The sequence below is a fragment of the Copadichromis virginalis genome, linkage group LG23, assembly GCF_057382275.1.
Source record: "Copadichromis virginalis isolate Kocher_CV1m ecotype Utaka linkage group LG23, C_Virginalis_male_GT1.1, whole genome shotgun sequence".
In the NCBI taxonomy this organism is placed as follows: Eukaryota; Metazoa; Chordata; class Actinopteri; order Cichliformes; family Cichlidae; genus Copadichromis; species Copadichromis virginalis.
In genome coordinates, this window is record NC_140639.1 from 44,478,668 (window position 1) to 44,503,543 (window position 24,876).

The 24,876-nt window shown below is 41.9% G+C and overlaps 1 protein-coding gene and 1 long non-coding RNA gene across 16 annotated transcripts in view; one reads left to right on the top strand and one right to left on the bottom strand.

Moving 5' to 3' along the window:
- Positions 1-24,876, bottom strand: part of mbnl2 (muscleblind-like splicing regulator 2) — a 51,194-nt gene that overhangs the window by 23,122 nt on the left and 3,196 nt on the right. For 11 of the 15 annotated variants that reach the window (XM_085449985.1, XM_085449989.1, XM_085449987.1 and 8 more), the window contains exons 2-3: positions 24,433-24,627; positions 17,093-18,006 (exon numbers count right to left, since the gene is read on the bottom strand). In XM_085449985.1, coding sequence (XP_085306111.1) covers positions 17,093-17,266 — 174 coding nt within the window. In that variant the 5' untranslated portion in view covers positions 17,267-18,006; positions 24,433-24,627. Of the gene's footprint in view, positions 1-17,092; positions 18,007-19,353; positions 19,504-24,432; positions 24,628-24,876 lie in introns of all 15 variants that reach the window. The other 4 variants (XM_085449984.1, XM_085449981.1, XM_085449982.1 and 1 more) reach the window with 3 other exon arrangements.
- LOC146681698 (uncharacterized) lies at positions 7,767-8,772 on the top strand. The gene is made up of 3 exons (XR_014918295.1): positions 7,767-7,820; positions 7,919-8,025; positions 8,501-8,772. It is a non-coding gene; the product is annotated as an uncharacterized LOC146681698 (long non-coding RNA).

The following is a 24,876-nucleotide window of genomic DNA, read 5'->3' on the forward strand; positions in this document are numbered from 1 at the left end:
TCGCCAGCAGCACAGAGAAGCTGTGTACATATCTAAGCCCTCGTGATGTCTTTCTGACGTGAGAGTAGCTCTCAGTGACATGATCAATGACAGTGTGATTGGCAATATTGGCAGACTGCAATCCTGAAGAAACAATGAGGGAGGAAAATCATGGGGAAAAGAGCTTAAACACATGCATGGTCAGCACAAACCAGGCACTGGCTACATGATGGCTGAAGACTTTAGAAGTGAAAAGTCACAAAGATGGGACTCTAACTGATAATGTTTAAAGTCCAACATACCTAGCTGACTTTGGCGAACCACAAAAACGACACTAAAATGCTCACAAAGGCAGCTTCTGCAGACATTGCTTTAAAAAAAAGCTTCTGCCTTTTTTCCGACAGGACGTCCATCAGAGAAGCTGTAACAATGTCTTCTTCCCCACATTTATCCGATTGTCCTTCTCAGCGTGAAAGCAGGAGGGCTGCTGTGAGAAACTGATTCAAATTATTCTGACGTGAAGCCTGTGATATGTGTAATCCTTTTACAGCATAGCCAAAGAACCTGTTGTAACCCAACTGACCAGCAAGAAGGGGGTGGAAAGGCACTCGCTCTCTCTTGTCTCTCAGCATTCCCACATATCTCCTTCTTTTCTCTCTCCTTCAGTGCCTTGTCTCAGCAGTGTGCCATTTATATCCAGCCTTTTAATGCTAAGCCATTTACATTGTTGAGAAATGACTTGTGGTCTTCCTTTCATTGGGTGTTTGGTTTACAGGTATTTGCACTTGTAGCTATAAATATCCAAATGAGAACATTTCATGGCTTGCAACACTTACAGTACTGAAAGCTTAGCTTAGTTTGAACCCTCAACACTCAACACATTTTGCTTTTTCTAGGGCATCCATGAAAAAAAACCCCAGTTGCACTTGTTCATAATGTCCTTCTTTCTCTCCTCTCTTAGTTTACTCCAATAGTGTCTTGTTCCAAGGACCCTAACAGCTGGTTATGGGTCAGCCTGTAACAGTTAGAGGAAAGTACTTTGGCGAAAGCCCCCAGCTATGAGACACCAACAGGACAGGCACTCTGGTGCTCAGAAGACTGGGGAAAAAAAGCAGACCCAGTGATCCCAGCAGCCGGTAAAGTAGTGAGGCGCTAGATGCACATGGACAGGGCTTCCCTTTATCCTTGAACCCACAGAATGCTCCCTCTTAAGGATCTTGTTTTGTTTTTAGGCTCTAATGGATCTGTTTGGGCTAATGGGTCTGTTTGAAGCGGTGAGGCCCCGGGACAGCAGGAAACACTGAAAATCCATTATGAAATGATAGCCAGAGGCTTTTTGTTTACATTTAGCCTGGTAATGGAGAACAGGAATCAATGGTGAAAAGCGGGAGGAAAACTAGTCATTTAAACTTAAAAACTGTGGCAACTCCAAACTTCCTTTCACGCCTGATTGTACTCTGCTCAACTCTATTTAGCATAACATATACAGAAAAGAAAACACCACTGTAGAGCACAGAGACTTGGTATTTTAGAAGCGTCTGCTTTCTTCACCTTCGCCCAAGACACACATAAGACATGTGTTGCCTCAGCAGTAATTAAGTGCCTTTGTTTCATGAGCTATAATCCCTCAGATGAACAAGTGGTAGTGTTGCTGACACGCTTGAGATTACCCAAGAAGAGGGGGGGGAAGGACAGAGAGTGGGAGAGTGGGATTAAGGTGATATAAAGTGTGTTGTTTCTTCCTTTCTTGTTTGTCCTGGGATGCCTGGATATCATGAATCTTTCTCCCACAGGCCGTAAATCTAAACACTCCCACCTCCATCTGAGGAGTGTAATAAAGCCTGTCCTTGCTGATCAAATGTCTTCAGCAACTGGATGTGTTCATTTTTCTTGTTTGGACAAAACAAGAACAAAGAACACATCGAAATTTCATCACACTGTGTCCTTATAAGTCTGTGTGGTAACATCTCTGAACAGTTGCAGCACGTTGTGCATCAGCTGAAAATCACATGCCCATGATCTCATGACACAGAAATGCACTGGGAGTCTTCAGTTAGTTAAATCCATAAAACTCTATAAAAAGAAAGTGCCTTTAAAATGCATTATTTCTAATGACCAGCAGGTAATGAGGAAGATATGGCAGAATTTGCTTTACCATGTGACTGACAAGCTGCAAGCACACAAGTATGCAGTGTCCCAATGATCATTACGTCTGGTTTCCAAACAATGAGATGACACGGCCAAAATGCTCAGCCTTCAAAGAAATTCACTAATCAATGGAAGAAGGGTTATAGACAGTCTGACTCACACCGCAGATCAGGCAGTTCAAGAAAATGTTGGAGTTGTTTGTCTAAATTCCTACTTAGAATTACAAATAAACGCTACACTAAAGATGTTTTGGTAGTCAATATGTGCCTGACTTCATGAGAGAGAAATGAAAAACAAAATGTTCTTAATCAATACACAGGGTCTTCATTAATTTTCTGCGCTACTGTGGTTAAATAGTCTGCAGGGTATAAACAATTTTCTATCAGGAGCTGTGATATATATACTTGTTGCAGGTTGTGAAAACAACCTATAGTTTAACCATCTAGGGTATGGATCGAGGAGCTTTTGTGCAGTCGTGGAGCAGCGAAAAAAAAAGAAGCCTATCAGCATTCAGCTGATGGCTATAATAACGAACTATGTTGGATACGAGTGTGAGTATTGTAACCGTCTTTTGAGGAGGCAACGTTCAAAGTGTGGCTGCAGTGGCACCGTTGCGAGGCACCTGCAAAGCCCCGGTTCCCGCTGCTAATCCAGCTGGAGGCTGAAGCCTTGCTTCAGTTAATCTGATCATCTGTGACCTGCTGAGACATGAAACCCACCCTGCAGAGCTCATTTACTCTGTACGCACAAAAACGTAAACAAGTATCAATAAGACACATAGAGGGAGATTGGCGAGGAAGCTGACATAGACACTTGGGCACAATCATACAGCGTGTTTGAAGTGAAGCAGCTGTCTCACTTTCCCATACACGTCTAAAACTATATACTATCCAAAAGAAAGGCTCAGCTATGACATTGCCACCTCTCAGTCTGTTGATAAGTGAGTCACAGCTAGAAGACGGAGGCATTAACCTGCTTTCAACAAGCTGTCATTTCCCTATGCTCATCCTGTCAGCTCTGCAATGATATGAGGGCAGTCCTACAGCTAACTTCAACTAGCCATATTGGTGAAAGACATCATAGAAATAGGTTATATGATGTTGATGGCCTAGTTTGAAAAGAACTGTGCCACATCCCCAAGAGGAAATAGCAGAAAGCCGGTAGGCTCTTTTTTAAATTTCCTAATTTTACATTTGTTGACAGATACAATTTCAATCATTCTCTAGCGATCAAAGGCAAAACTACTCCACAGTGGTGCAAAAATAGCACAAATCAGCTACAACTGCTAATGAAATAAATAAAATAATGTGGGAACATGAAAAAAAAGGCTAGCCTACATCTTCTTTCTCTGCTGACACTATCGACCGCATGTCAGAACATGTTGAGGAGTTGTGTAAATCCATAAAACAGATAAAGGAGGATAATGAGATGGAGGGGAGAGAGGAGATCTATTCATCAAAGCCTCTTTCTAACACACTCAGCAGATAGGGGGAGAAACGCTGGATGGCTGCTTACTCTCCTGTTTGGAGATTAAAGCTTTGGTTGCTGACAAAAAAAAGTTGCGAAGTGCAGGTTTATGATTCAACCTACAAAGAAACCAGACAGTTTCTTTTACTCAAGAATTAATTTTACAATCAAACTAATAATTCAGTTATTGAGTATAATCTTGTATCTTTGATGAAACTCCATATGTCGGAAAGTTATTTATGTTTAATAAATACATGGTAAGCAAGACAAACCACACTCTGTGTTTCGGACTAACCTAAACATTGCGCGATGATAAATCAAGAGATGACATTATAAAAGGGAGTTAGATAGAAACAGTATCTGTTCATGCAAGCATTTTAATACACTTTCTAGATCCATCTATATGTGTGAAAAAACACAACACAATATTGCTCATGTACATTGGGCGTGTATGTGCTCACGTAGAAGCCATTGCTTTTTAAAAATTCTTCGGAAGAAGAACCAGAAGGGCAAATAGTAAAACCAGAGTTTTCTTTGGCTAGGTCGATGATAAAACTGATGTTCTTAATGAAAGGAACACATGGTAAAGGGTGGCGATACCAGCAGAAAACATAGCTTGGGAGTGGCTGCGAAACAAAAAGGCCCGCATATTAGAGCGGTACTGGAAGCATTATCTATTGCCAGAAGTCTCGCCTGCACCGCAGGCAAAAAGTACTCACTACGCACCACTGACTTTGTTTTAAATGAAAATACCTCCTTGTCAATTCTGTTTTTCAGACAGAATTCAGAAAGCTGTAGAGTTGTTTGCAAGTGCCTCAGTTAATACAGTACCTTGCTAAAACACCAAATTAGATCCTGGGCACTAGAGCACTCATTTAATGTAGTAAAGTCTAAGATTTTTAACCAGCTAAATGATTGTTTTTTGTCTTTTTTATGGCTCAGAAGCATATTGTTTTCCACTCCACTGGGCAAAGTTTCCAGTCTATGACATCTTGTACACTATTTCTGTTGCAGTGCAAAAGAAGTACCCACATAATATAAATTGTGCGTAGCTATATCAGCAACTAACTTGGATATCTGTGTCACGCTTTCCAAAAGTCTGATTTTATATATTTACTACTGTGGAATCTAGATGTACATGTAGTGATAATTTAAGGTTTGAAAGTGTCTTCAAACGCAAGTTGTTTTTGTGTTTTCGTTCTATACACAACCAAAGGTGAATAAGAGCAACATCACTTGGTTGTTTGTTGGCCCTGGTGATGAGGCCACTGAGGCCTCTTCTCTCTCCTGTGGGCTGTGGAGGCTCTAATCCCATATGGAGATGATACAAACAGTCCTCATAAGTTTGAGAACACTGAGGAAGACAGAGTAGAAGAAGTGCTCATACCTGGTTAAAGTAATAGCTGCCCTTTGGTCAAAGAAATAAGATCAATAAACCACGGTAGTGACACAGTGACTCAGCCTTTGAGCTGCAGGGTGTGTTTTATCTTAAAATCGTCTGAACGAGGCAAACACATTGATCACGTTATTCACTTATGTCATCACCTTGTCCTTTTCCTGTTTTCTCCAAGGGAAGTCAAAGCTTCCCTTGGAGAAAACAGGTCCAAAAGGAAGTGAAAGCAAACTGAATTCAGTGGCACTATGGAAATGCAAACAGGACCACATTAGAGAGCGGCAACAGTTTATTTATCAAATGCAAAATGTGCCTTTTTTGGTAAGATGGAAACAGGCATGAATCACAGGCGGTGTGCACCTGAGCCGTGCGGCTGTTAAACCTGACACTCTTCCTTCCATGCGTGTTTCGACAATTTGCGGTGCCAATTTATGCTCACCACTGTCACCACTACTCTTTCACTCTCACCCTCCTCTGTCTCCACCTTCATTCCCTCACCCACCATGGGTTGAGCCAACTCTGCGAGGGTGCGCTCTGCCAATTAGTGTCTCCCACCTGTCGCTGTGGGTCACTGGAGCAGGCATCTGCTGGGTGTGAAATTGGCCATCTCACTTTTGTCCATGAACTTTTCAAGCCCCCCCCCACCCCCCCACCCCCCCCCCCACCCCCCCCCACCCTCTGTGGTAGGGGAAAGGAGGCAAGAGAGTGATACAAATACAAATAATACCTCTAGCTTGGGTTTTAAATAGAACAGAAGGATGCATCCTGCCAAATATGTTTTAGTGCATCAAAGGAGACACAAAAGTTGCCATTCCTATTCTGCGTAGTGATATTGCACCATTCCCACAGGTCAAACTTAACACTCTGTGTGTACTTTGTGCTTTGAGTGCCGTTAGGAATGATATCCAAAACTACATAAATAGGACACAGGTGGAAGTAAACACGGCTCATCCTTTATTAACAAACATCAGTTTATTGTTGCTGTGGGAGTTCATAGCCAAGCCAAGAAAAGAAGCGTCGACAAAGCATCATTTGAGAACCAGTACTGGATCTGAATAAGCTGAGTATGACTATGTTTTCTTAGCTTTCCTTCTAATTACAAAGCTATAAAGGGGGCCTACTGTGCTTTTCCTATTATTCTGCCATATTTTACAATGATGGAGATTCAGAAAATGACTTTGCATATATACAGGTAACACCTGTGAGCCAAAAGCTCAGGCTTCAGACAGGATCTGTGTGTGAGGGGCAGCCAATCAGAAGATAGCTGGCTTAAAGGGAGGTTGTTTAGACAGTGACTGAACTAAGGAGCTGGTAAAAGATACATAAGGATGATTATGAACCGTGAACCATACAAAGCTACTGTAGTAGAGCCCAGCAATTAAAAACGTGGAGCGTAACAGGCTCAGTTTAAGCCTTTCATTCACTAATACAGGAGCCATTTACACTGACGCCAAGACTTTCATCTAGACAGGCTCTATCAAATTACTCCATCATAGAGCTGCTTTAGCCTGGCCTATTAAGCTTGATGCTCGAGAAAAAAACTAGACTGGCCTTGAATTAATAGTCTGCTCAACCTTGTGCCACTGACTGCAACAGCATACTGGTTTGGGCGATCGGCCATTTCAGACAAAGGCACAACCCCGCATGATCTCATCAGCCTAATTCAGTCCATATGCTAACTCAAAATAAGACAAGTGACTGTCTCTTTATTATGTGTGCCAGTACAAAGCACCAACTTTTTAAGTGCCATTTCTCAAAATGGGGGTCTCCATTTAGCTCATCAGTATCTGCAGCGCAGCAGCGCGCATTGGAAGGCTTCGACAAGTAATTATGGCAGATTCCACTTTTACTGCGCAGTCCGTCACTGCCACTCAATGAGCCTGAATAGGATATGAGTCAGAACACTTCTAAAATGGAGTTCACACAGGGCACACTCCATTGTCACTTCTCTTTTTCATATGCAAGCCCAGTGTCAATCACTGTCAGTGTAGCTTTTGGTGCTTACTTTATTAGCAAAATGACTTTTTTACAGTGACATACCGACATGTAGGCTTTTGAAGTTCGCAGCACTGACAAGTCTCCACAAGGGATTGGGATGTCATGGTAGGACTGGTTTACAACTGCCTCTGACACAGCCCAACAGTCATTTAAACCAAAAAAAAGAAAAAAAGAAGAGGTCCCCTAAAGATTACCTTTATGTTGCCTCATTAGATGGAGCCAATTAAGGAGATCTTTGTCTAATTATAAAGACTGGCCCCTAGGAGACAGCTGGGCCTGTCTGTCTAACTGTTTGCAGCTCCCAAGGTGCGTCTGCCTACAAACTGAGGGTGGTTGGGTGGAAGCATCTTGAACTCCGTGCCTCTGTAAGCTTGTCCATTTACTTATCACCAGAGAATTAAAGAACCCCGAGGAAGCAGTCAACACATTCCCAGTGAAACGATTAATTTCAGTGTTTAAAATGGGCTACAGCCAACGCCATATGCTTCAGTACACTGGCAATACAGTGATCATACTGCGGCTACCACTAGGCATCGCTTGCCCTTCCAAAGGGAGGAAAAAAACACAGAAGGCTGAAGATAATGATTTTTTTTTCAAGCATGATATACAGTGCATTTTTAATCTAAGGTTAGGTTCCAGTGAATAAAGCAGGTAAATATGTGCTACCCTTAGAAAACCTGAGTCTGTCTCTCAGTGATGATGAAACTACGTATCAATAATTAATGGGGCTGATACTAAAGGTCAACCGCACAGCATGCCTCCTGCCTCACTCTGGCATAGATCTGCCTTCTGCTTTACTGCAGAGGTGCTCACAACAGCAACAACTACTGCAGCAGTAAGGGAGTTTGAGTCCAGCTGGCTTTGAAATCATCAAATGTGAGGATGCCATTGACTCTGCAGCACTGATTTAAGTTACCTTTTTTTTTTCCACAGGCAGAAAAAAAATAATGCAGAAAATGGAGTACTTTATCAGCACTGTGGGCAGCTGAGAGAGATGGAAAAAGAGGATGACTCAGAGGTAGTGGGTGGACTGAGACCAGGTGAGACACTGGTACAGCAGATGGGCAGATTTTCAGTGCTCAGTCGTTCCATCATGTTGCAGGCAGCTCATTGGATGAAGAACACCTACTATTCAATCTGACATTAAACAACAGTAATGCCATACATCTTTTTTTGCTTTTTTTAAAAGAGAAGACATAATAGAGTTCAAGATCAAAACTACAACCCCATTAGGTGATATAACAAAGGCTGCACATTAGCAGAATGGGAAGCAGAGAGTGCTGAATACTGGACATGTTTATCAGGCCTCATTATAGCACTGATTGGAGCGATGTAAAGCAGAACCGCCTTGGTGTATTTTTGATAAAATAACACAGTTTTTCCTGACATTTACTTTAACAAAAGTAAATACTGCTTATTCTCACCTGTCTGACATCTGAAAACCCATAATTTCCACACAAAATTGCATGAAATATTGTCCGATGATTTTCATTTGGCTCCTTGTTTTATTTTTAGGTTGGCTGCCCACATGGAAAGGAAACATTTTCACCAAAAAATCCTGTTGCTAGAGCACAAGATTTGGAACCAACAGCGCCAACAGTATCCCAGCAATTGAGCTCTGATTTCTCAGAGCAGCAAACGAGAAATGTGGAGCTGATATTGTGGAGTTTTTCAGCTATAAATGGCAGACTCACACAAACAACAACGTTGAAGCACACTGACCAACACAAATGTGGGTCAAAGCGGTGGCCCAGTTAAAATATCGGCGTGTGTTGACTTTGCTGATCAACAGCAGTAGTGTGAAATTTTAACCTGAAATTTAATTTCAGCTAAAAAAACATGTAACATGTCAGAATAACATGAAATTTAAAAGACATGGAAGCATTTTGGCTGCTCCAGATGTTTTTATTGCTATGCCATGCTCCTTCATAATACTAATTATAAAAGCGTCTTGATCAGACTATCTTAGTCAGCACAAACCTTTTGTAACACAACAAGTAGAGATGTCAGTACATGTCATGTTGTTATGCCGATATCAGGTAACAACGCCGATAACAACTAATACTGACTGTTTAACATCAATGGATCCCCATGTAATATAATAATATAACACAGAAGACAACATTTGAACTTCTACAGTAGGGCTGGGCCATATTATACCGTTCACGGTAATACCGGTATAATGTTAGGCAACGATAGGAAAATGAAATATCGCGATAGAATGGGAGTAAAACGCGCATGCGCAGTGCCTTTGTTTTCATACGCACATGGCCGATTGTTGAGTGAAACAGATGAACCAGAATTGGTTTGTAAAAATGGTGCAACTTCCGTGATGTGGAACTGGTTTGGTGTTTGTCCGTCAGATACACGACAAAGCACATTTTTTTTGCAGAACATGCAAGCGGCCGTTGTTATTGTCATATTTGTCGGACTAAGATGCTCTTAAATCTGGGAGTAATCTGGGTCCTAAACTCCGTATACTTCAGGTCAAACAACACTGCAGTGTCACTTAGAGTTAAAAACTGTCTAAATTCTTTCATCTTTAATAAAACGATCAGCATTGCTGCTTTACCAGGTGTAACTATAAAGTTTAACTTCCAGGCATCCATGAAAACAAAAGTTATTACATTTAACGGAGTTAGAAGTTAGCAGGAAGCTAGCGGAAGTTAGCTCGCTAGTTTCGCTAGTTACCTAAGCATGATATTGCATGTTCTGACTGAGAGATTTCTGAAAAAAATCAAACGTACAGCTCTGCTATCACTTCCAACATAAATGAAGACAGGAAACTAAACAGCAGTGACGTTTGTAGGGTTACTGAAGTTGGGCTAGCTAGTATATAATGATGTGCTACGTGATCACTAGCGACACAGCTATGTTAGCATAACATAAACAGTGAAGCTGGAGGACGAACACTAACACTTTTCCACTTATAAAAGTTAACGTGAAGGTTCTTCATGGTTAGAGACAAATGCAATCGCATGGCAGGATGCTGTAAACGGACCAAACTTCAGTCAGGAGAACAACTGAGATAATCCATCCACAATACGAGGTTAGTCATTAATATACTGCAACAACATGGGAATAGAGCCGCTGCCAGAGAATTCAACATTAATGAATCAATGGTACAGAAGTGGAGGAAGCAAGAAGAATGAGTTTAATAAAGTTTGATTTATCTGACTGCTTTGTTTCGCTTAATGTGCCTTATAATCCCATGCACCTTACGGTCCGAAAAATGCGTACTGCACACTGCAGTTTAATGTTGCAAAGCACCTCTTTTTAACTTCAGTGGATATTATATATGGTTATGCTCAGGATATGTCAGCCCATTTCTACTGGAAATGCCTTTTGGTTAAACTTTCAGCAAGGAATTTGCATTTTCACTGTTACATTTTTATAAAGCTTTAATGTACATAAAAACCAGCTTCTTGTTTAAGTGAAAATAAATGGAAGGTTGTCTTTTTGCGCTAGTAATGTTGTGGAGTTGTATTTTGTCTCGCATCAATTATATCGTCGGTTATATCGTTATCGCAAATTTTCAAATATATATCGTGATAAATATTTTTGGCCATATCGCCCTGCTCTATTCTACAGGATGTAAACTATCAACCAAATTATAACACACAGTCTCAATGATCAACATATGACCTATAAATGTGACCAGATGTAAAACAGAATTTTCTACACTGCTCAAGGACTCCTTACAAATCCCACTATAACAGTGATCTATCACTGGGGTTTAATGGTGGGTAATATGCTTTCACATGCATAAACAAATGTTTTTGTGGTTCTTCTTTTAAACATTTCCAGCACACAGAGTGACCAGACTGACTAACTAGACCTGAGTAGGAAACAGAGATCTGATCAGACTTCCCTCTCCCTGACTCTTATCTCTATACCTTTGTAGATGTTTTCAGATAGACTGGGGCTGTGGAGGGGGTGAAATCACATGGATCAAATGAAATTTGGCATGGTTTGCACTGGCAAGATAGTGTGTGTGCATGCATTTGTCTGCCTACGAGGAGGCCTGTTTAAGGAACGGTAGCAGTGTGGGGTCTCCTAGGGGCTCATCAAAAGCATGCCGCATCCACTGCAGCCCCACATTAGGCTCAAGTCAGTGCCTCATTGTGTCTGGGTGAATGACCCTGGGGGGACACCAACTCCTGCTGCGCGGCATACATTCCCCTCCACATGTTTGCTCTGCCCAGGGTGTGGCCCAGTTCGGGAGGATTACACTGAGGAATGTAGCCGAGCCCATCTTTTAAAACAAGAGAGGAGAAGCAAACTGAGGCCACGGGCAGAAAGTTCATGTTCACTGAAGCTTCCCACAAAAATTCAAATGTACTGAGCTCAGAGGGGGGAAGCTATGGTTAAGTTACAGATCCATTAAACTTAAAAAGAGGTCTTTGGGCTGCATTAGTATTTATGTTTCAATGTCTGCTTTCTGTCTTGACAGGTTTATCTGGAGTAAGAAATTAAATCAAGGTAGTAGGCACACTTCTCTTGAATCCTAATAAGAGTTTTTGATAAGTGGCTTAAGTTTTTGCTCTACTTCCCTACCTGGTGAGATCTGTCGTTTACAGACAGGAAACAACCTTAAAGTCCCACCTTCACAGTTTTACTCTTGTATTTTTATTCTCTTAACCGTTCAAATATGAACACCCTCCCTTCTTCCCATGTTCCCTCGCTTCTTTATTTTCAGCCGTCCCACGCCCTCCGATAACACACTTACAGTGGAGCATGCTCTTTTAAAGCACAGTCCGGATTAAGGTGTTCTTACTAAGTGAGGGAAACCAGGGCGCTTCATCCCCATGGGGACTGTGGCGAGCTTGTGATACAAATGAGAAAACACTGCACACCTGAAAGTAGTAGCTCCTATTGTTTGTCCTGCTTCACTGCTTTCTTTTTGACGACTGCAACTTGACGAAACATGATCGCGCTCAGATGCAGCAGGCTACCCCCCACCCCCAGCCCCAACTCTCAGCCTACGGAAGCTCATTCAGGCGTGGTGGTCACCTGGTAAAATGTTACTGGTGCAAATAAGTGTGGGGGAGGAAATCTAAACAGACTGTGCTGTCAGGCATTCAGTCTGTTTTGTAAAGGCTTCAAAGTCTGCAAAGGCACCAGTGAAACTCTAAAATGGCTGTTAATTTTCTGCAGCTGATTATTATACATATGTGTCTTATGCTTTAACTTAGAATGAAAAAAACCCCATCCAGACATGTCAAATATAGTCAAACCTAACCACTGACGAAAGGCTGATGTCTAATGGTTGCACAGTCAATGTGACATCATCACATGACCGGCATGATTGCATTTACTCCATTAAGGTAGGTATTCTCATTCATTTACTACCCAAGCCCTCTCTTCCACTCATCTCTACCACCACCACCACTCTATGATGGTTTCCATGGTCACGGTGCAACAATTATCAAAGAGCTTAAAGGAAATGGCTTCAACCACAACACATCTCTGAAACTACTGGAGACACAGAGCTGCCTCTCTCGGTTTTCTATCATGTTTAGCTCGAATTATGTCAAAGTTGCAACGGAAGAAATTATGTAAACAGATTAAGACAAATCAAGGTTCAGATGACAGCACAGACTTAACGTTCTTGTTTTGACTTACTGATAGAACTATATCTCCATATTTATTTAGTTTAAAATAAGCTAGCTGTATGGAGGTAATTTGCTGCTGACATACAACAATTTGTATTCATATATGACATTTAAATGTCATGTTCTGTCTAGCAGCCACCAAACCTGTCTGAACTTGTTCCATTTGAATGTCATTTTCCTAATTCAGAAGATAAAACATAGACAAGATTGTTAACACCACTAACATATAGAATAGCCTTTTATTCTCATTCTACATGTACAACGAAATTGTGACTATCGCAAAGCAAGAGAACAAACATACTAAAACTATTTGGACAGTTATGGGAGCAGAGCTGGGCTATAATGGGCTCCATAGCCATGTTGGAAATCTGATATGTGGTTGAAAAAACAGTTGACATATCTGAAAAGTTCCCACTGCGAGGTCACCACTCCCACACGTTCCTGTCAGGTCTCAATTGAAACGAATGATACTTTATAACCCCTCTCATGCACACCGACTAAATGTTAGTTCAGCTTTAGCTGGACAGGGATGAAGAAGCTTCTCCTATTTTGAGAGATGATAAATGTAGCATAGAAGGGCTGTTTCTAAAACCCACAGAGTAAAGCAGGGGACAAAAATAATCCCCTAGAAATTACACCATAGAAATGCTGAGAGCAGCACCGTGTGAGGGTGCTGCAAGCGTTATGATTGAGAAAGTAGGAAGTAAACGAGAAAGGAGTGATCCCTCACCATTATTTAACCCATGCAAAACTCTCTAACAGAAAATGCAAAACCAGATATTTCAGATAAAAGAAACATGCACGAGCGACTGTTTGACCACACTACGAAAGTCCCCCTCTAACGTAGACATGCATTTGCCGTAAAACCCATGATCTGGTGGCTTCACTGCTTGCTGGAGTTTCTTATTATTGGAAATCTAAAAAGCCACGCTGTTCTTTGGGTCTCTTGGGTAAAGACGGATCCCCACACAACAGCAATAAGTGAATTATGCTTTCAAATGCAATTTATATCCAGCAGAACTACAACGCCCAATTGTCCGCCAATTCTGCGAGGTATAACTTTCCACCTTAATTAAGCAGTCCTGCTGCATCATGTTTTAATTGAATTGCACCTTTTAGAAGCTGCATTATGAAAAAAAAATGACCAAAACAAGTCAGAGATCCCTGCAATTTACATATCACCATGCCCCAAGTCATTAGATTTAAAAAAACAAATGCTGTGCAGCCCAAAGTAAAATATCAGTAAGAAAATTAGGGCATAAGCGTTCATCCAAAATAAAATAAAAAGCAAATGCTTTTATTTTGGCAGAGAGCTGACAAGTTTAAGATAAAACTATGATGGTGCAGAGCCGCTGTGGTCACAGAAGTGTTTTTAGAAACTCAAAACAACGACCATTCCTTGGAATGTTTGCCTACTGCTGCTCGACAAGCGCAGCAGCAGTGCTACACCTCCTTCTCTGCTCCTTTCCCAAGCACTACCATTTACGTGTTTATGAGAAAGACCGTTCTGATCGTTGGCCAAGTCATGCCTGGCAGCACCCAACCCTGGCATGATAACCCTATCGGATGAGAAGACCCAGGAAGATGATACGGGCATAATGGGGGTGAAAATCAGCCTGCAATGGACTGAAACACACTTCCTAATGCATAATAAAGCATTCATTCTCTTGTCACGAGGAAAGTCTTTGCGAGAGTGGGGGTGAGTTGGAGTTAAAAAGTACAGAGAATACTGTATTCTCCTTCTGTCAGTGGGCTGGATGGGGAAATTAGGGTTAGAAGGGGTGAAATTTTGTGTCTTTGTCTATACATTTAGCTTTTTAGTTGCATTAGGAGTTAAGCTGGGTTAAGGAGGCAGTCTTCAATGACAGCAGAAGATCGTAGATTAACAGGCTGCCAGACAAGTCCGGGCGGTAAATGTAAGAAATGCTACTGTTTTGCTAGAATACTGCAGTATAATGCAAGCCACTTATGGAAGGGAAAAAAGCCCATGTAGGGGAGAGATACCAGCAAAAAACTCTTATCCTGTGTCATGACCTTTAGATTTTAAATTTTTTTAAAAATTAAGAAACCCCCCAAGCAGTAAACCAGCACTTATATGGATCAGGATGGTGTAATAGCTGGCAACAAATACAACAACATCAACGGTGTGGGAGCAGACTTATCTATTTGTTATACTACCTGTCTATGGTTGTGAAGCTGTAGTTAGGCGTGCTTATCTTTTTTCTGGTCTAACGTATACAAAACACAAATTTGCATGGCATGAAGTAGAGCTGAGCCAGTAATGAAGCCACAATGAAGTTGTATGCTTGCGTAATAAAGTATACCATGCAGAAAAAAGAAAACATTTCACCTTATCTGGGGCAAATTTAGCAAACTTTTCAAGTTTTTGTTTACGTGATTTTATGCATGCAATCCTTAGGACCCATCCACTACTGATGTAAAAGTAATGGATATCTCCCCATATATTTAGGTAGCTTCAGAAACTGTCCCAGCAACTGTCAGGAGGTTTTGCTGTTAAGGAAAAAAAGGCTTACTTGTAGATGGCCTTTGGTCAGACCACAAAAAAACAAGAAAGAAAGAAAGAAAGAAGAAGAAGTCTGGTCTCTGTGGTCAGAAATCCCTTAAGGAAACAAATGGGAATCAGTCGAGGATGCTTGTAGTCCATACCTGAAAATGTTCTGGGTAGAAACTACCATCAAGATTGTGTATTATAACAGAAGTGATAACATAAAGGCATTTTTAAAGTATGTCAATAATGATAACTGAGAACAGGGTTTACAGCATAACTTGAGGCTTTGATATCCAGAAATCCTGAGTGCACATTGTACACATAGACTTTTCTTTTATTCTACAGCTTAAGCAACAGCTGAAGAATGAATTGCCAGATGACTGCCTCAAAGCCAGTGTTTACACAAAAAAATGTCACAGAGCACAGTCTAAACTAAACATAGTATGAGGTTGACTACTCAGGTCATTCTAGTTCCCCTTCAGCCAAGAATGCCAACTTGGAGTTATTAAGGAAATCATAGCGATTGCAGAGATTCCATATCAGGCTTAACCTTACTTGGTGCAACAACAAATCAGTTCTGATTAGAGTCAGCTGTTTGCTCATTAAACAATCACGGCATAAGAGCTCAGAAGATCTGGCAGCTGGGAAAGAATGTCACTCAGTGGCTGACTGTTAGCAATAACTTAGCCAAGGAAGGAGCTTGTAGCAACATAAAAGCAGCTTGTTTCTTTACAGTGTCAAATAAATAAAGACCATGAGAAACTTTGGAATGAAACTGACTTCTTACACATTTTGCAATGTGTTTCATGAAGGTTGCGATCAAGATTCAAAAATGTCCTCTACCATTATTTCACATTTTTAACATTCAGAGAAACGTGCCAATCTAGTAGAACCGCTTTTGGCACGGGCCTTAAAAAATGTGAAATGCACTCACCACACATTGCACTGTTCTAAATGTGAAATGCAGCTACAGTTTATACCTAAAACAAAGACAAACTCCTTACAGTTCTAGTGTTCTGCTCTAGTTTCTTTGGCTATTTATCATTGTCACATCTGTTTTTCAGTTCTTTTTTTCCCTGCACAGCCTGAAAATAATAAGGGTGCTCTCGGATCTTATTTGCACCATGAGGGGGGCATGTGTGAATCGACCTTGTTACGACTGGGTTGGCTTTAAAGTGTCTGGTGTTGAGCTAATTTAAGTGATGTTTTACTACTATGAAACTGTGCAGTAAAATCTGTTTCAAACGTACAAATTAAAACAATTTAACTTTTGATAAAGGGGAGGGAGCAAACAAATAAACTACAAGCCTTATTAAAGGGATAAACACTTCAACGTGGCTTTGAAGCTTCTAGTGGATTTTCCCTGAACAAAACGTGGTACAATGTAATGCCGCACATATTCAATCCATGTATTCAGGCTGACAAAAGCAGATTATCCGCATTTTGAAGATGTAATGCCTCTTCTTGGATCTGTGTGAACCAATATGACAAAACAAGCACTGACTGGTGTTTGTTGGTTGCATGTGACAGCTGACATGCATCCAGGAATAGAAGCCCTGGAGTGACTCAAGGCGATCAGATGCTCACCCACAAGTACGCATGATGGACAAGGCACAGTAATATTAGAAGAACTTCCCATGAAAAAAAAAGAAAACGAATTGCACACACATGACAAAACCTCTGTGGCCTTTTCACTTCACAGGTCAGACTGGTCGGCTAACAGCAGCACAGCGTGGGGACATGACATGACGCGCTGAGCGCACAACCTACAACACGCTGACCATTTGAGAGCACAAAGCTGTAACATTTTGTGTCAGGTATTATACTGCTTCTGCAGAGATGTAATCCAAGTGCACAAATGTGTTTTATATCACACGGCAGATATAAACTAACAGTAATCACTTCTGTATGCCTGGGATTGACAGATAACAAATCAAGCAGCTCAAATTCTAGACGTCATGAACAGAAAACTGCAGTCCTTACCTTTAACGAGTCAAAGCAGGCGATCACTCTCCCATTCTCCACCTGGCAGCTTTTGGGTGGGTGGGCAAATTTGCATTCTTCATCACTGCGTGAACAAGTCCCGCGTTGAAACTGCCGGCACACTTCCAGGGTCAGCCATTTTGTGTCCCGTATGGAGGCAATGTTTAGAGCCATGTCAACAGCGCTGGCTGTAGAGCCGGGTTGCAGCAGAGCCACTAGGTTTAATGTGGAGGTTATCCTCTGAAGAGGAGCACTCCAGTTAAAAAAAAGAAACAAAAACAAAAATATCCCCAAAAAACAAAAGAACTAAGAAGCAGCAGAATGTGTAGCTATAAATGATCTGCTTCAGGTCAGTGGATCAGGCTTGTCCTTGCAGACAGGAACGTGGAGGTAATGGACTGGCAAAGTCTCTGTGACCTGAACATGGGACTACACTATTGCGCTATTGTGGAGTTTCTCAGTCAAACAGCTAGTTGTTTATCAATCAGTAAGTCTCAGGTGCGAACGTCTGGAAAGGCAGAGGGGGCATGCTCAGAGAAAAGCTTTAGTCGATGTACCCGTGTCCCCAAAATGTCCTCTGCGTGAGTGATGATATCTTTGCAAGGGGTGGATATCAGGGTTATTTTGAGGTACAATGGCACAGTTCAGGATAATACAAAGTTTGTGGCTTTTTATTGTTACCCTCTCTCTGAGCTTTGGCACGTTGGCCAGCTATGCAGCAGCTCCAGCAGCTCTTTACTTTTCCTTCACACAGATCACAGGTGAGGACAAATCAAGGGTCAGCGATCCTCACAGCCGAGCCGTGTGGCGTCACGATCGCAGAGGGCAAAAAAAAAAAAATCTGGAGTTCTTCAGAAACACTCAGCGATCTTCAAGTAGGGATGCTGTCTCACAAGGCACTTTCTGTCAGTGATCTAAAAGGGAGAAGTGAAAGAGAGAAAAGTAGAGACAAGAGACAAACAGAGTGAGGCTATTTTCACAGTGAGAAAATGGCTCGCTAATTATGACGGGAAACAATTTATCTAACAGGCTTCAGCAGGCGTTAACAGTGTTTGTTTTATGCGTGTCAATCTGAATTTGTGTGTGTACTGCCCCAGAGGAGTGCTAGCTCCAAAGGGGACAGGCCTGATAAACCAGAAAAAAAGGCAGTTAAAAGGTTATTCAGAAGCCATTTGAGTCTAAGTCCCACAGTCGCTGCTGTCCGCCTTTGTACGGGGTGACTGCAAGCCCAGTGGCTTTCCAACATATTGCATACAAAGTGGGGAATGGCAAAAGCCACTGTGCTATGAGACAGTGGACAAGAACGCAGAGTCAGAGCAGAGATAGAAAAAAGCCCCGGGGTCCTGTAGAGCCATGCACGGAGGGACGAGTTCAGCCAATAGAAAACCGCGCAGAGCAGCACTATTCCGGGCAGTCGTCCAGCAGCCGGAGAGGGACCGAGACAGATGCATATGCCAGTGCCAGACACGATTATGACGCTGCCCAGTGTCCGGCAATATTCACTGGTCTCCCACCATCCAAATTAGGTACTGGCTCATTGACGGCAGCCTGTCAATTTACATTCATTGGGGGGAGACGTGCGTCGGTGCGTCTGTGCTGCCTGTCTCATCCTGCAAAGACGCTGGTCCCTGTGTTTGGCTGTTGTCTAGGGACTGAGGAGGGACAATTGGTAGAGCAACAATATGAGGAAGTGACCTTTAGTTTGAGCATATGAAATCCATTACGGAGCTACTGCGCAAGGAGCTCTTTCATTGGCACATCTGGAAATATTTTTCTGCTAAATGCAGGCGGGTAAGGGGCTGAGGACACAGACTGAGGGAGGAGAAAGAGAAGGACTGTAAAAATATATAGAGTTCTGGTTAACAGATTACCCCACTGGAAAACATCTTGACCAATCTCACATGGCATATGAAAGGCTACACTTGTTAATGAAGGTTTGTGGGGAATTGTACACCCGTGTTCGCAGGGTTTGTCCCTGACAGGGAAGCAGCTGTCATACAGGTGTATGCTACTGGCAGATTCAGCACAGTATTTATTTTAATCTCTTGTCCACAAGACAGAGGTCTGAAGTAAGACGCACTTATCCTTTCTTCCTGGAATCTACTAAATTCTTCAGTTTGACATCCAAAATAAAAATTACATCTAAAAGTCCAAATGGAGAAGCCCATTTTTCTATAAGATAATTGATTTTTTTGTTGTTTATTTCAGGTATATAGGAGGGCAGATTTTTTTTTAAGCTTCTCTTGAAATTACCCACCAACCTTTGTCTAGCTAATCTAATTGTCCCACTTCAGAGCTGATCATGTGAAATGAGATCAGAAGCTTCCTCGCCTGATCGTACTGACGCCCAGGCTTCACTCTCCAAGGTTGGATTTAATTTCACATCATCACCCCAGGGAAAGAGCCAATCACTGCAAAAGAGACAGTCAGGTAAGAATCATGTCAGATCTGACCTTTAACAATTAATCCCTTCTTATTTTTAGGAGCCATAAGAAGTGTGTGATCAAGCTAACCTACTTTGTCAGAGAGTGTAAAGGGATGATAGTGCCATTTCTCTGAGAAATGACTTACTTTGAAAGGTGCAGCAAGTTGTGCTGAAATAGTAGGGGAACACAACCACTAGTCATTTTCTATTTTTCTATTTAAAGCAGGGGTTTACAGCAATCAAAGTTTGGATGAAAAGAAACAGCCTGACAGAGTGGATAATGCTTGGTCAGGGTCATCTGAACACTCCGAGGTGTCTCAACAGGCAACATTCAAACAATGTTTGCCAAGAAAGATATTCAAAACGAATGGTGAGGACTAGAGATCCAAAGGAGACTTATGTGGGTGGTAATAAGACTAAAACGAAGGAAAAACAGAACATAAAGAAAAACAAAGAAAATCTGTTCTGATATTGTATAGAACTGTATGTTTATGTAGTATTACTGCTGTCAAAAACACAAAACAAAAAACAGAATAGAAAAAGTAAAGTAAATATCTTAATAATATCCAACATCCTGACTAAGAAGCATTTGGTAATAACAAAGACATGCCGGTTCCACCCTGCTTCCAAAGAGCCAATGAACAGCCAAACCTCAAAAGATATTGTGTTGTTGCATTGACATATGCACATATTAGACTGTTTACGATAGTTTTAACTATGTTGTGGGAGATATATCGACGTGCTATATTGGTAAAAATTTAGGTAAGAGTACTTGGCTCATCTACAAATAGAAATTTAATCGGGTTTTCCATCAAGATTAAGCTCGTAACAAGAGCACTCAGAGAACTCCCCCTCAACAGTGTGACCTTGACCTTGACCCGATTTTTAAACTAAATTAAATCAGCTCAAGCTGTTATTGGTATATACCATCACACAAAATTAGCACATGATATCTTGAACACTGTGGACACTGAACTGATTACATATTTCCTCCCTTTGGGGGGGGGGGGGGATTAGAGTCTGTGGGGCCAATATATCTGTTGATATCAGCTATTTAACAGTATTATAACGGTATCTGCATTTATAACGGACAATAAATGAAAATTTGAAAAGTAAAGAAGAGATAGCAGAAACACCCTTCAACCATGTTTCAAATTATTGATTTGCATAATTTGTCCACAAGAGGGCAGTCTGCTACATCCCTGATGGCAGCACACATAATTACCTACACATAACAAATGTTAGGGAAAAACAGTTTATGTTTCTTGTTTCTGAAAGAAAAAAAACACAAGAAATAAACCATTTAGATTGGATTTTAACATCACCAAATATTAGTATTGCTCTTAAAAATCCTATATTGGTCAGGCTCTAGACAGAAACAGCAAAATAACTACCCTTTTATCTGGAGGGGTTGCTAAGATGGCAGCAAATTGCTGAGTTGCACTTACAGAGGTTTAGTCATTCATTTATATGCCAAATGTTTAGTAGACACATAAAAATTAATAATATATAACTTAATAAAGGAAATAATCAATAAAGCAGCCCTAGCAGTATTTTTAAACAGACGCTACATGTGCTTCGTTAATGTAACCTTTTAAGAGATGGGATATCTAACTGTAAAGTGATGTAGCCATAAATGCTAGCTAGACACTCTTTAGCGGTGGCAACTGAGAACACTCTTATATCCCTAAAACATACCAAAGCCCCTGCTAGGAAGTAAACTGTTATCATGGGGGGTGAACCTCTTATCTGTGTCATATAATTACACCCGATCCTAAGAGCATGAGAAACTCAAGCACAGCAGAAATAAATTGCTTTGGAATAACTACTATTGAAAACTGTAGCTGAAGTCAGAGGCGGTGCACACACTGTAAATTTAGGCTACTTTGACAATCCTTAACAATGTGACTCTGACATATTTAAAACTGCCTTAGTTTGCTCATGCATTACATCAACATGCAGTATGACTTAGTTTACACTGAGCTCTGTAGTCACGCTTTGAGGACAATGCCAATGATATGAAAGGACGGAAGGGCAGATGGTCAGCAGGTAGGAAGAGCCACACAGCATGTTCTGACTACTGCTTTTCTGCATAGGATCACTACTAAACACTAAATCCTTTTAATACCATTTCAAGGTAAAATTTGCATTAGAAATGAGCCTTTCTGCAGATCCTCATGGCTGAACCAGGCATTGCTTCTGCAGATCTGTGGCCTTTCTGGGGCAGAAAATTGCACCGCGGCTTTTGTTCTGCAGAAATGAAGCCTCTCTGTGAAGGACTAGTATAATAACGTGGCTCCAACAACACAGAAATATAGTCTATTTCAATGTTACTGTAATGAAATCGATTAGCCATTATTTTATAGCTGATGCTTGCTGGCTAAAGTCCACTGTCCTGTTTCAGAAAGGCAGCATTTTAAATGACACTCAAACTAATAAACTCATACACATGCACATTAGTGTATATGTTAGGAATTTTTTTGTTCTGTAATTTTTTGCTCTGTAATTTTTTTTGCGATGTTGAAAGAAGACTTTGTCTCCTCTTTGTCCTGTACAAACAGTGGTCAGACAGGGTGACCTGATAAAGCAGGATAGAGATGTAAAGTAAAGCACCACAGTACTAGACTTTATGGATTACTGATGCTTACCAAGGCCAGCTGGCTGAAGCATTATCTTGGTCAGTCTGGTTAGTTGAACGAGAGTCAGAGGGACTGGGGTGTCTCGAGTGAAAGTCATGGGCTTGACCTCTGATTACCACGTATGTAACCCATTATTCTGGTATCTGTGCACACCGGCTGTGCTGGGCAATTTATCTTTAACCGCATGTATTTGTTTAGGGGAGATGATAAGCTACCTGGTTCCTACTGGTCATAAGCTTTGTGGAAACGTTTTCCATGGCACCAGCAAGGTGTTGCTACCAAAATAAAGTCAAAATACAAATGGCTGTGACAGATGAGCGCATGAGCAGGGAGCCTGAGTGGCTGAATTTCCATTTATTACCATTTTGTGCTGGCAAACTGCAATTGTATGGCCATTTGCATGGCCAAGAGGAACAAGTGGTCAATGTTTTTCAAGGCTGTGTAGAGAGGGCCTCATTGTAGAGGGGAAATAGGAAAATGTTCAGTTTCCAGTGAGTAATGGAAAACGAGTGAGGCTTTTAGTTAAGGTTTTATCAGAATGTTCTCTATTCCTAAAAAACCAAACCGAGACGTCAAGTATGACATCACCATCACGTTCCTTTTTGCAAAATCTTCCTTTGCATCTTCCAGTGGGGATCAAGAGCAGGGCTAGACCTTGTAGCCTAATTCGTATTTAATACCCTGGAGGCTCTGATGCTTATGAAATTGTCTTTGGCATAAGCTATGGATCCTTCAGTTCAATATCATCAAATGCCATTAGCAATAAGGATGGGCTCAGCAGAGGCTATACCCGGACTAAGCTACTGTTCGGAGGCAACGCAAGAAGCATTTCACAGAGTCAGCACATAGGTGTGTCCCATATCATAATAGCCTTAGCTAAACCAGAATGACCTGAATAGCCCTGCTCGTGGTATGGGACTGGCCACTTGTTATCCGTGATCCTTTTCATAACTGGATGTATTTTCTATGTTTTTATAACCACTTAATTGAAAACAGGCAGGAGAAAGTTTCAGTAGATTTGATCGATCTTGACCCCTGCACTCAGTAAATGGATTTGTTTTCGTGTTGAAGTGAACCTGTCCTCTACCTAGTTAGCTACAAGGACTCAGGCAAGTCAACTAATTATAGTGCAGCTGGCAGCCGGAGATGAACACTGCTGTTGAGATAAATATGATGATTAACAGGACGTCCAGTCCCACTCCATTTAGTGAAACCAACACAAAGTGCACCTACTGCAAATGGAGCCAAGTTAAAATCTTACTTGAGCACTTGAAAACATAAGAGCTCAATGATTCAGCAAACTTGCCCTTGTATCACAGATCAGTTGAAAAAGCTCTGTTATGCAGAGGATGTCTGTAAAATCTACCAAGCACTAAATCCTTTTAATATTAGCTCGAGGTAGAATTTACATTAGTGTCAGAGAGCGGGGATTTCTAGCTGACAAAGTCTTGCAGTAAGGACATGTCTGAGATTAAGACCCCATTATTTTCTCATCAGGAAGGGCTGGACTGATGTTCCATTTTAGAAAACACCCACTTCCCCTTGATCTACAGCCAGACGCATGACACCACTCTAGCCTTTTCCATGCAGGCAGTAATGTCCACTGCTTGGCTGCCACCGGCCGAGCGTCTATTGCAAGGCTAAATGTAGACAGACAGCGGTAAGCTGAAGACACGTCAACCGTGCCCCATCTCACTCAGAGGTTAATTATGAACTGTGCCTTATTAGAACTGCGAACTTCCAGCTCATTTGAGCCATCGGCTATTTGTGTCCACAACACCGGCCTGTGCTCTTAACAAACAACCTTTGCCTTGGGAAATTTGCGCAAGAGTCACGAGGAAAAACTTACACAAAGTGAACAGCGACAGGACAGATGCCACACAACAGGAAAGTTTTTCTCGAGGCAGTGAAAAATATACAGCCCATGTGGCAAAAAAGGAGCTCTTGACATTTGTACTGAGGAAGGGGCAAGTCAACCGCTGTGATAATGCCTCTCCCGCAGGAGCTGAAAAAGAGAAAGTCCATTAACGGGGCTGGAAACTGCAATGAGGACAGTTGCTGCGTGGCTGCAAGCTCCCAGTGCTCCTACGCATTTATCCCACTCTGTCTGCATTTTCTTCCCTTTTCCTTGTTTTTAAGCATTACACTCTTTTCTCTCACACAGATAAAACATTCCCTCTGGTCCCTCCCCACCCAGACTGGTATGCAGCGCACTGCAGCAAAACTCCTGAAAAGAAAAAGGAAAAAAGCCAGCCAATCTGTCGGCTCTTTCCCACCTCCTTTCACCGGGGGTCCCGTAGCTCTGTGTCTGTCTGTCTGTCTGCTGTCCCAAACGCAGGACGCTCCCGGTGCTTCTGTGACGCGGAGCTACAGCGCAGCTCTCCCCTCAGCCTCAGCGACAGGAGTTAATGACCATGTGTTCTGCTGTCATTCCTCGCGAGCTCTTGACTGCTTCTGCCAGAGGTCCATGCCTAGACAGGGATTTTTCTATCAGTATCTCTCTCTCTCTCTCTTCCCCAAGCTGCCGAGCAAGCGAGCGAGGCAGGCAGGCAGGCAGGCGGGCAAGCAGGCAGGCAGGAAGCAAAGAGTGTCTACTCCAACTATCTAGCTGAAACACTTCCAGCCAACCCCTCCAACACCCCTAAAGCCAGCCCCTTCCTGCCCACCAGCCTGTGGCAAAGACCTGCCCCTTACCATGTTCAGCCAATGAAACAGCAGCT